The sequence below is a fragment of the Ovis aries genome, chromosome 8 (assembly GCF_016772045.2).
Source record: "Ovis aries strain OAR_USU_Benz2616 breed Rambouillet chromosome 8, ARS-UI_Ramb_v3.0, whole genome shotgun sequence".
In the NCBI taxonomy this organism is placed as follows: Eukaryota; Metazoa; Chordata; class Mammalia; order Artiodactyla; family Bovidae; genus Ovis; species Ovis aries.
This window is the reverse complement of record NC_056061.1, coordinates 51,352,484-51,365,151: the sequence shown is the minus strand read 5'-3', so window position 1 is coordinate 51,365,151 and position 12,668 is coordinate 51,352,484. Positions and strand designations below refer to the sequence as shown.

The 12,668-nt window shown below is 44.0% G+C and overlaps 1 protein-coding gene across 3 annotated transcripts in view; it reads left to right on the top strand.

Moving 5' to 3' along the window:
• The window catches only part of NT5E (5'-nucleotidase ecto), a 69,838-nt gene that overhangs the window by 37,732 nt on the left and 19,438 nt on the right, over positions 1-12,668 (top strand). For all 3 annotated transcript variants that reach the window (XM_004011302.6, XM_060419587.1, XM_060419589.1), the window contains exon 3: positions 134-322. In XM_004011302.6, coding sequence (XP_004011351.1) covers positions 134-322 — 189 coding nt within the window. The remainder of the gene's footprint in view (positions 1-133; positions 323-12,668) is intronic.

Sequence of the window (12,668 nt, the reverse complement as noted above, 5' to 3'; positions counted from 1 at the left end):
TGGGAGGGGGGTTCGTGTTTGGGAACGCATGTAAGAATTAAAGATTTTAAAATTTTAAAAATAAAAAAAAAATAAAAATAAAAAAAAATAAAAGCTATTGTTGAATAAGTGTCCATTTTATTTTCTTCCTTAGGAACGAATTTAGTATTCGAAGATGAAATCGCTGCATTGCAACCTGAAGTAGATAAGTTAAAAACTCTAAACGTGAACAAAATTATTGCACTGGGACACTCCGGTTTTGAAGTGGATAAACTCATTGCTCAGAAAGTGAAGGGCGTGGATGTGGTGGTGGGAGGACATTCCAACACGTTTCTCTACACAGGTAATGGTCCCGGGAGGGCTAGACAATATATATTGATATAAAGTATAATATGTATTAATGCGTGCAATAATGTATGTAAGTGATACACAGAGTGATAATGTGTAAATCTTACTCAAAGAGACTTTAAAAAATTTTTTGTATTGAAATACAGTTGATTTACCACATTGGGTGGGAATAACTGCAGGCAGGTTGCAGACAAAATGTGAGTGTGATGAAGATGGTGAGGATGCTGACAGAGATGCCAGCTTTCTTAGTGCAGGTGACTTTGCCATCAAGCATCTGAGAGCCGCTTAAGTAATTCAAGACGGGGGAGTTGGCTAGACTGAGGATGCCAACACCAAGAAAACCCCCACTGGAGCAGGTCATCGGGCAACACTGGGTGGAGGTTAAGACTCTGGTGTAGAAGGTCTAGACTACTAACAAGGGGTGGGTTCCTGTCAGCCTGACCTCCCTCATTGCTAGGATGAGGATCAGTTATAAAGCATTGCTGTGGCTTCATATGTGTGTGAGTGGATATTGGTGAAGTGCCTCAGAACAGGGCCTGGAGCTTAGGTTCTCACTTCGGTCGTGTCCCGGCTCTGGAATAAGACACCCTCCTGGGTCTTTTCTTAGCTTCCCTCTGAGGCAGCATCAGCGCCTCAGGACACACAGTAAGAACTAGATGCATCCCACCCCTGCATCTGGCAGAGCAGTGGCTTCAGAGTCGTTTGACAGTGATCCACAGTAAGAAGGGTGTTGCTCACGAGGACCCAATGCATGCTCACACACACACGCGTGCACTGAATGAAACATTTCCCAAGGCACCTGGGGTGCACCCTGATATTTTCTGTTCTGTTTCACCTTTTTAAATTCATCGGCTGTGCTGGGTCTTCATTGCTGCGACAGGGCTTTCTCTAGCTGCGGCCGCGAGCAGGGGCTGCTCACTAGGCGCAGTGCTCAGGCTTCTCACTGTGGTGGCCTCTCTTGTGGTGAGGCACAGGCTCTAGAGTGTGTGGGCCCAGTAGTTTCGACATGAGTGTTTAGTTGCTCTGGGGCATGTGGGATCTTCCTGGACCAGGGATTGAACCCATGTCCCCTGCATTGGCAGGCGAGTTCTTAACCACTGGAACTCCAGGGAAAACGTCTACTTTTTCACTTTTTAAGTGCCAATTACCACCCACTTAATTAATTGTTTCATATTATAGCTAGGCTATATTTTGAAGAGCTGAGTTTTCCATGAGCTATGGCCAAATGGGCAAGAAGAATTAAAGGAATCCGATGCCACCTCTCAGATGTTGAAAGCATTGCCACACTCCTTCTGACTTGCCTTAGACCCTCTGAAGGCGCAGCCATCATCCGCAGCCTTGGTACACAGCCGTCAGTCAGTGAGCCCTGCTGGGCCTGAAAAGGCTGAATGGCTGTGCTCTGCCTCCCATTAATTCTGCAGCCTGTTGTTTTGTTCCTGTCACTTTGGTTCCAGCCAATGAGATCCTGCAAAAGAGAATGTGTCTTCTGCTAAGGAGATGATAAATGATGAATGACTGGATGAAAGAAAGATTTGGGGATAAAAATTACACTATTTATCTACAAACTTTGAAGTAGATAATTATAGTCTTGAGAAAAAACTACCTGTAGAGTTAGTATTTTATCTCACATTTCATGATTGCTTGCCAAGATTAAATTGTTCTCATGAAAATGTTCAATTTGGACACTCATCATTGTGAGGAATGAACTTAACAATTAAAGGGAATTCTAGGACACAATAGGAAATGAGATATGTTTGCTTCTTTAAATAAATTTTCCCAACCTTATAAAGCAAACAGAAAACAAAACAACAACAAAACACAGCCCTTCACTACATTGCCTTGAGAATTAGCATAAAGTTAGGAATGCCCTAGCGACCCAGTGGTTAGAACTCTGCACTTTCACCACTAAGGGCCTGGGTTCAATTCCTGCTCCAGGAACTAAGGTCCAACAAGCCAAGAAAAAGACAAAAGAATTAGCATCAAGTTGGATATGCTTGATTAATCAAATTAGGGTTAAAATAATGCATCATTTCCTGGAGAAGGAAATGGCAACCCACTCCAGTATTCGTGCCTGGAGAATCCCATGGCCAGAGGAGCCTGGCAGGCTACAGTCCATGGGGTCACAAGGAGTCGGACACAACTGAACAACTAAATAACAACAACAACAGTGCATCATTTGTGATCTTAAGTCTCCTGAGAGCCATTTCAGCACACACAAGACCCAACACACACACTCACACACTCACCTAAAACAGTTTCACAAAGCGTCTAGATTGTACCTGATATTTTATGTTCTGTTGTTTAATTCTTTTAAATGCTGTAACCACTTACTAAAGAGGTTTGTCTTGTCCATATTTTTTAAAACTCAGCTTTAAATGAGGCAGGCCAAAATGGCCCAAACAGTGCATAAACAGTTTCCCTCCGAATACTGAACACCACTGCAGGTGCTTTGGATGACAGCCGCCATGCACGTGCAGACCAGACCACCCTGGTATTGCCTCACCGTGCTTATGTCAGGATGAAGACAAGAGAACTTTCCTGACCAGCTTTGCAAAATGTCAGGGCTACAAGGACAAGGGCTAGAATGCAGACGTCTTCTCTAAAGGAATTAAACCCTAGAGATATGAGCTGGTCTGTGCATTTGCCTTGGGAGAAAAAAAGAGGTAAAGTATATTCAGACTGAAAGATGTGGCAGGTGCGACAGAGGACTCCTCCGTGTGTGACCCTTGAAAGCAGACAGGCTCCTAAGAGGCTGTGGCTCTGTGTGCCTCCCACTATTTTAACTGTAGTTTGAATCATGCAAGTCTGTCTGGTTAGCTGTGGCTTTGGTGAGTGTAGGTATCTGTTTCTCCATCTGCAGAGTTAAAGAGTTACAAGTTTTAAGTCTACAATCCCTTCTGTTCAGAGATTCTTGATCCTATCAACTTGTGACTGTCACCTCTTTTTCAGCAACTTCACTCCTGGAGTCGCAGGCTGATGAGACCTAGTCATCATCCTGAATTGCTCATCCCCACAACCCCACTCCCTCCTCCTCGTAAGGCGCTCTCACCTTATTCTTCAGCAAGCTGCCTGCAGCCTCACTGAAACCTCAGTCTGGTGAACCCTCCACCCCTCCCAGCCCAGCAGGCACTGCTTCTCTTCCTTAGCCTGGGAACACTCATTGCAGACTCACCACCAGGTCTCTAGCTGATTCAAGGAAGACAGGACTGTTGAGTGAATGCCAACAGATGTGGCTCCTTTAAAAGTAACATTTCTTTGGAATTCCCTTGCAGTCCAGTGGATAGGACTCTGCAGGGGACCCAGGTTCAATCCCTGGTTGGGGAACTAAGATTCTACATGCCACGTAGCACAGCCCCCACCCCACCCCACACACCCCCAAAAAACTTTTTTAAGCAAGATGTCTTTACTTGAAGTTTTTTTTTCATTAAGTACCTAATTTGTGTTGCTTCTGGATTTCATCACACATTTCAAATATGAAATCCAAGCCTTGTCATTGACTTAAGAGAACATAAGTGATTTTAATGCACACAGTATTTTGTTCTCAAAATAAAAGAAGTTCATAGTTTTAAGTATAAACAAAACCATGAAGGCTAGTGTTTGCTCTTCCCACTGCAGCCAGCAGCCGGGCATGCACTGTGCGGGGGTGGACCCATCCCTGCTTCATTAGAATAAGTGAAAGAGCGCAAGAGATTTGGTTGTGCTTTGCAATCATTGTTCATGTCGCCATTGCTTTTCACTCTTGTAGTTCAGATAATCTTGCCTTTTAGAACAAAAAAGGAGTCTTATTACTTACTACACCTACATGATATGGAAACACTCTCCAACAAAGAACACTTCCTTTGGGCATCCATAGAACTGAGGATGTGTGGGTTTGAGTGAACTGGAAGAACCAGCCACAGGACAGAGGTGTGGCTGTTAGCTTCAGAGATGATGGCCACCAGGCACAGGGACTCACTCCTTCCACGGGTCACTACTCAGGACCCCTCAGTCAACTTCCAATCTCAGCACCAACATCCTTCACAGAGTGAAACCAGAGCCTTCTGGCTAATGATTTTTGCAGCCACATAACACAAAAATGGTATGGACCTAACAGAAATAGAAGATATTAAGAGGTGGCAAGAATACACAGAAGAACTGTACAAAAAAGATCTTCACGACCAAGAGATTCACGATGGTGTGATCGCTCACCTAGAGCCAGACATCCTGGAATGTGAAGTCAAGTGGGCCTTAGAAAGCATCACTACTAACAAAGCTAGTGGAGGTGATGGAATTCCAGTGGAGCTATTTCAAATCCTGAAAGATGATGCTGTGAAAGTTCCGCACTCAATATGCCAGCAAATTGGAAAACTCAGCAGTGGCCACAGGACTGGAAAAGGTCAGTTTTCATTCCAATCCCTAAGAAATGCAATGCCAAAGAATGCTCAAACTACCGCACAATTGCATTCATCTCACACGCTAGTAAAGTAATGCTCAAAATTCTCCAAGCCAGGCTTCACAATACGTGAACTGTGAACTTCCAGATGTTCAAGCTGGTTTTAGAAAAGGCAGAGGAACCAGAGATCAAATTGCCAACATCCGCTGGATCATTGAAAAAGCAAGGGAGTTCCAGAAAAACATCTATTTCTGCTTTATTCACTATGCCAAACCTTTGACTGTGTGGATCACAACAAAGTGTGGAAAATTCTGAAAGAGATGGGAGTACAGACCACCTGACCTGCCTCTTGAGAAACCTATATGCAGGTCAGGAAGCAACAGTTAGAACTGGACATGGAACAACAGACTGGTTCCAAATAGAAAAGGAGTACATCAAGGCTGTATATTGTCACCCTGCTTATTTAACTTATATGCAGAGTACATCATGAGAAACGTTGGGCTGGAAGATGCACAAGCTGGAATCAAGATTACTGGGAGAAATATCAATAACCTCAGATATGCAGATGATACCACCCTTATGGCAGAAAGTGAAGAGGAACTTAAAAGCCTCTCGATGAAAGTGAAAGAGGAGAGTGAAAAAGTTGGCTTAAAGCTCAACATTCAGAAAACGAAGATCATGGCATCTGGTCCCATCACTTCATGGGAAATAAATGAGGAAACAGTGGAAACAACGTCAGACTTTATTTTTCTGGGCTCCAAAATCACTGCAGATGGTGACTGCAGCCATGAAATTAAAAGACGCTTACTCCTTGGAAGAGAAGTGATGACCAACCTAGATAGCATATTCAAAAGCAGAAACATTACTTTGCAAACAAAGGTCCATCTAGTCAAGGCTATGGTTTTTCCAGTGGTCATATAGGGATGTGAGAGTTGGACTGTGAAGAAGGCTGATTGCCGAAGAATTGATGCTTTTGAACTGTGGTGTTGGAGAAGACTCTTGAGAGTCCCTTGGACTGCAAGGAGATCCAAACGGTCCATTCTGAAGGAGATCAACCCTGGGATTTCTTTGGAAGGAATGATGCTAAAGCTGAAACTCCAATACTTTGGCCACCTCATGCGAAGAGTTGACTCATTGGAAAAGATTCTGATACTGGGAGGGATTGGGGGCAGGAGGAGAAGGGGATGACAGAGGATGAGATGGCTGGATGGCATCATGGACTCAATAGACAAGAGTGTGAGTGAACTCCGGGAGTTGGTGATGGACAGGGAGGCCTGGCATGCTGCAATTCATGGGGTTGCAAATAGTCGGACACGACTGAGCGACTGAACTGAACTGAACTGAACACTGATCGGTTTTAGTAGCATCTCATGGAAGTGCTTTCCAAGGCGAAGTGGGATGAGCCAAGCCCCCATAGTGAAAAGAAGAGCTATTAATATAGAAGAGGATCATGTCGTTTGGCAGGCTGAGTTGTAGGAAAGCTGATGGCCAACTACATATTGTGAAATAGAAAGCCTACTCCTATCACAGAGTCAAATTTCTTTCCTGGAGGAGAGAAGAATCTTTTACATTCCTGTTGTTCTGATTTTTCCCCTTGATGGTCTTGGAGATGGATTTCAATTCTCTGATCTCTCTGGCAAGCATCATGGGGTTGTGGAGAGGGCTTTTGCACTCTGATGGATCCAGTCTCCCTCCTGGGGTTAGTCACTGCTGGCTGGACAACTTTGCATGCATGCGTGTCTGACTCTTTGTGACCCTATGAACCATAGCCTGCTAGGCTCTTCTGTCCATGGGATTCTCCAGGCAAGAATATTGGAGTGGGTTGCCATGCCTTCCTCCAGGGGCTCTTCCCAACCCAGAGATCGAACAAACCCACATCTCTTAAGTCTCCTGCATTGGCAGGCAGGTTCTTTACCACTGGCTCCTCCTGGAAAGTCCTGTCCAACCTTGGACATGTCTTAACCACTCTAGGCTTCAGCTTTTTATTTTAAAAAATAGTTGCAATGATTTGACTACCTCAGAGAATGTTGTAGGGATTAAATAAGATTGTATAGTAACAGAACTGGACCCCAGAGCATAGTGGGTCCAAGAAAAAAATGTCAATTCTCTAATATTCTGTAACATAGCAAAATGTATACAATTTCATTTTAAATGAAAAAGAGGAAGATACAAAAAAAATTTTATAACTATACAGAATTTTCTTACCCAGATTGTAGTAATTTGACATTTGTGTACGTGTGCCAAGTTGCTTCAGTCCTGTCCAACTGTTTCGCGACCCCATGGACTATATTCCTCCAGGCTTCTCTGTCCATGGGATCTTCCAGGCAAGAATACTGAAGTGGGTTGCCATGCCCTCCTCCAGGGGATCTTCCTGGCCCAGGGATTGAACCGGCATCTCTTATGTCTCCTGCACTGGCAGGCAGGTTCTTTACCGCTAGCACCACCTGGGAAGCCCCTGGACACTCGTAACTCCAAACAAATTTATACGGTTACTCCTCCCTTTAATAAATGGAAAGACTCTTTATCCTACAAAACTTAGGGAACACTGGAGCTCTTCTTACCCTCTTCCCCGAAAATCTGATCATTCCTTGGGGAGCCTGTATTTTTCCTGATCCCCTTGGTCCTAATTCTTTCTTGTGTCTCCTCTGTTCTTGCCTCTTTCAAACCATTCTTATGCATGAAGCACAGACCCAAATATGGAAAAGTGACCTTTCTTCTTGATCCCTGTGAACTCCATCCACACAAGGCAGCTTCCTTTCAAGTCTGCCAGGCCCTGCAGGGGACCCGCCACTGTGCAGCCTCACCTTCCATGTCAGCAGCACCTCAGGGCATGCCTCACTGGCTGACTTTCTTCCCCAGCCCACCCTCCTCCCCATTCTCACCGACCTCCCATTCCATGTTCTCCTGTTGTTCCTCCTGTCCGCACACCCCTTATCCAAGGCTACCTCCTGAAACTCAAATGTCTCCCACTATTTTTATGCAAAAAAATAAGCTCTCTGCATACACCCCTGCCATGCCACATCCCCGTCTTTGTCAGGGACCCTCCTTCCAGGCAGGTCTACCTCACCTCCCCATGGGGAGAAGGCGAGGGACAGGGACCCAAGTCATCATTAGGGGAGCCTGTTGGACCCTCATCCTCTCACAGGCATTCACTAGACAGAAAATGGTTTCTCCCTAGAATGGATTCTGCCACCCATTTTCCCCTCTTAGCGATCCACAGACGTATATTTTTTTAATTGAAGGATAGTGGATTTGCAATGTATTAATTTCTGCTGTATAGCAAAGTGATTCAGTTATAAATACATATACATTCTTTTTCATATTCTTTTCTGTTATGATTGATCACAAGATGGTGACTATAGCTCCCTGTGGGCTACAGTGTCACCTTGTTCATCTATCATGTATGAGAGTTTGCATCTGCTAATCCCACACTCTCAATCCATCCCTCCCCACCCCCACCCCACTGGCAACCACAAGTGTATTCTCTCCATACATACATTTTTTTTAATTCACAGAAATTATATTGGTTATTGACATGGGATGGGAGTGGGACTGCAAGTAAGTTTTTTTTCTTTTCCATTTGCCAAATATTGTCATGCTAATTTCACTTTGATCTAAAAAAATTTTTTTAACCTCTCTAAGCTTTTAGGGGAACCTGTTGGACCCTCATCTTCTCACGGGCATTCACTAGATGGAAAATGGTTTCTCCCTAGAATGGATTCTCCCACCCATTTCCCAAGTCAACAGACTTCCCTGGTGGCTCAGACGGTAAAGCATCTGCCTACAATGTGGGAGACCCAGGTTCAATCCCTGGGCCAGGAAGATCTCCTGGAGAAGGAAATGGCAACCCACTCCAGTATTCTTGCCTGGAAAATCCCATGGATGGAGAAGCCTGGTAGACTACAGTCCATGGGGTCACAAAGAGTCAGACACAACTGAGTGACTTCACTTTCACTCTTTTTCAAGCTTTGTAAACTGAACCATTAATCCTAAAGCTTGTTAAAAGAAAATTTTCTACAATGTACTGATCAGTAGGCTTTTATTCAGCAACTCATGGATGGAGCAGCATCCCATCTGGCAGAGAGAAAAGAGGCTTGGAAGGCCTGTAGGAGGCCAGAGAGTCTTAAAGACCAAAGGAGGAGTCACAAGGAGGCTGCTGTTGCTATTGTTCAGTCGCCTAGTCATGTCTGACTCTTTCGACCCCATGGACTGCAGCACACCATGCCTCCCTGTCCCTTACCATCTCCCCAAAGTTTACCCAAGTTCATGTCTATTGCATCAATGATGCCATCCAGCCATCTCATCCTCTGATGCCCTCTTCTGCATCTGCCCTCAATTTTTCCCAGCATCAGGGACTTTTCCAATGGGTCAGCTGTTCGCATCAGATGACCAAAATACTGAAGTTTCAGCTTCAGCATCAGTCCTTCCAGTGAGTATTCAGGGTTGATTCCTTTAAGATTGACTGGTTTGATCTCCTTGCTGTCCAAGGGACTATCAGGAGTCTTCTCCAGTACCACAGCTCCAAGACATCAATTCTTCAGCACTCCGCCTTCTTTTAAGGTTCAGCTTTCACAACTCTGTGACCACACAAAAGAACACAGCCTTGACTATACAGACCTTTGTTGGCAAAGTAATGTCTCCAGTTTTCAACACACTGTCTAGATTTGTCATAGCTTTCCTGCCAAGAAACAAATGTCCTCTGATTTCATGGCTGCAGTCACCATCTGCAGTGATTTTGGCCCTGGGCCTTGCTGACATTAGCTTCCCTTCTGTGGAACAGAGGGAGGTCTTGGAGCCTGTGTGTGGGGCCTGTGGGCACAGACTGGGGGGTCTGGGTCTGCCTGCTTTGGGAGAGCCTCACAGAAGACAGGTGGTTCTGGTTTACTCACGGGAAGCTTAGCATGAGTGACTCCATCTTGGGACTGATCTGGTTATTTTAAAACTTTAACTCTTATAAATATAGCTGTTAAATTTTTTTAAGGCGTTGTATAGGCTCAATTTGAGAACCTGACCTAAATACACAAATGACCAGATGTATCTTCTTACCTTGAAAAGATAAGAAACTGGGAGTGTGATGCTTTGTCCCAAGCAGCTGGGCTATGCCTCTCTCAGATCGCTTGTCCTCAGTTTATAAATTTCTCTCAGGCCTAGAAACTCGTAGGATTGTCGGTTTTGACGGTTTGTGTGTAAGGACATTTCCAAATGCTCTGTCACGCCATGGAAGCAGAACTTTGGCTTCCTTACTAGAAGTCCTCTGGGTTCTAAAAGAAGCTCACTTTTTAAATTAATCTGTATTGGACCATAATTGCTTTACAAGGTTGTGTTAGTTTCTGCTCTACAGCAAAGTGAATCAGCCACGCAAATACATCTCTCCCCTCCCTTCTGGATTTCCTTCCCATCCGGGTCAACACAGTGCATTAACTAGAGCGCCCTCTGCTGTGTAGTAGGTTCTCATTAGTTATCTACATCAGGGTCAACACAGTGCATTAACTAGAGCGCCCTCTGCTGTATAGTAGGTTCTCATTAGTTATCTATTTTACACACAGTATCAATAGTGGAGATAAGTTCATATGAATCGTGCATCCCATGCTCCACTGCTCACCAGCGTGGCTGAAGCTCATGCTTTGTGGAAATCAGCTGCTCAGACCCTCATTGAATAGAAACACCTAGCATTTCCCAGTGTACACAACCACTCTGGAATGCCCTCTCCAACTAAATGCTGGTTTTCTCTTAAAAAAAAAAAAAGAGAGAGAGAGAGAGGCCTGTTAGAATGCAAATCATTCTCTCTCTGTCCCATTCCTTTGGACTCTGCAGTTTTTGTCTTTTTTTTTTCATATTTTTAATTGGTGGAAAATTGTTTTACAATCATATGTTGGTTTCTGCCATACAACAACACAAATCAGTCATAATTTTATATATCCCTTCCCTCTTGAGCTTCCCACCCCCCACCCTTGTCCCACCCCTCTGCATCATCACAGAATAGCCAGGCTGGGCTCTGTGTGTTATTTAGAAACGTCCCACTAACTATTTTATACATGATAGTGTATATATGTCAATGCTACTTTCTCAATCCGTCCCACCCTTACCTTCCTCCATTGTGTCCACAAGTTTGTTCTCTACTAGGTTCATCAGTATCATTTTTCTAGATTCCATCCCAGTTCCCAGTTCAGTCACTCATTCATGTCTGACTCTTTGCAACCCCATGGACTGCAGCATGCCAGGCTTCCCTGTCCATCACCAACTCCTGGACCCTCCTCAAACTCATGTCCATTGAGTCAGTTATGCCATCCAACCATCTCATCCTCTGTCGTCCCCTTCCCCTTCTCCTCCTGCCTTCAATTTTCCCCAGCATCAGGGTCTTTCCCAATGAGTCAGTTCTTTACATCAGGTGGTCAGAGTATTGCAGTTTCAGCTTTAGCAACCAATGAATATTCATGACTGATTTCCTTTAGGATGGACTGATTGGATCTCCTTGCAGCCCAAGTGACTCTCAAGAGTCTTCTCCAACACCACAGTTCAAAAGCATCAATTTTTAGGTGCTCAGCTTTCATTATGGTCCAACTCTGACATCTATACATGACTCTGGAAAAACCGTAGCTTTGACTAGGTGGACCTTTTTTGGCAAAGTAATGTCTCTGTTTTTTAATATTCTGTCTAGGTTGGTCATAGCTTTTCTTCCAAGGAGCAAGTGTCTTTTAATTTCATGGCTACAGTCACCATCTGCAGTGATTTTGGAGCCCCCAAAAATAAAGTCTGTCACTGTTTCCGCTGTTTCCCCATCTATTTGCCATGATCTTAGTTTTCTGAATGTTGAGTTTTAAGCCAACTTTGGAGAATTTTGAACATTGGAGAATTGACCATTTTGAGCTTGGAGAATTGTGAGCATTACTTTGCTAGCATGTGAGATGAGTGCAATTGTGTGGTAGTTTGAGCATTCTTTGGCATTGCCTTTCTTTGGGATTGGAATGAAAACTGACCTTTTCCAGTCCTGTGGCCACTGCTGAGTTTTCCGAATTTGACATCATAGTGAGTGCAGCACTTCCACAGCATCATCTTTCAGGATTTGAAACAGCTCAGCTGGAATTCCATCCCCTCCACTAGCTTTGTTCGTAGTGATGCTTCCTCACGCCCACTTGACTTCACATTCCAGGATGTCTGGCTCTAGGTGAGTGATCCCACCATCGTGGTTATCTGGGTCATGAAGATCTTTTTTGTATAGTTCTTCTGTGTACTTCTGTGGAACCTTCTAGATTCCATATATATGTGTTAATATATGGTGCTTGTTTTTTTGACTTACTTTACTCTATATAAGAGACTCTAGGTTCATCCACCTCACTACAACTGACTCAAATTCATTTGTTTTTACAGCTGAGTGATATTCCATTGTATAAATGTACCACAACTTCTCTATCCATTCATCTGTCAATGGACATCTTGGTTGCTTCCATGTCCTGCCTATTGTGTAGTGTTACAGTGAAAATTGGGGTACATGTGTCTTTTAGAATTGTGGTTTTCTCAGGGCATATGCCCAATGGTAGGATTGCTGGGTCTGGACTCTGTGTTTTAACAGGCCACAGTGATAGAACCAGAGGACAGCTGTGTTGTTAGGATTTTGTTTTTAATTTTTATATAAAACACCGTTCTATACTGTAAAAAAAAAAAAAAAAGAATTCTGGTATCTGAATAGCACAGATAAACCTATTTGCAAAGCAGAAATGGAAACATAGACATTAAGAACAAACACATGGACCCCAAGGAGGGGAAAGGAGGTTGGGATAAACTGGGAGATTGGGATTGACATACACACACTGTTTTGTATAAAACAGGTAATTAATGAGAACCTGTTTGTCATGGGGAACGCTACTCAGTGCTCTGTGGTGACTTAAATGAAAAGGAAATCCCAAAACAGAGGGGTTGTATGTACACGTGTGGCTCATTCACTCTGCTCTACGGCGGAGACTAACACAGC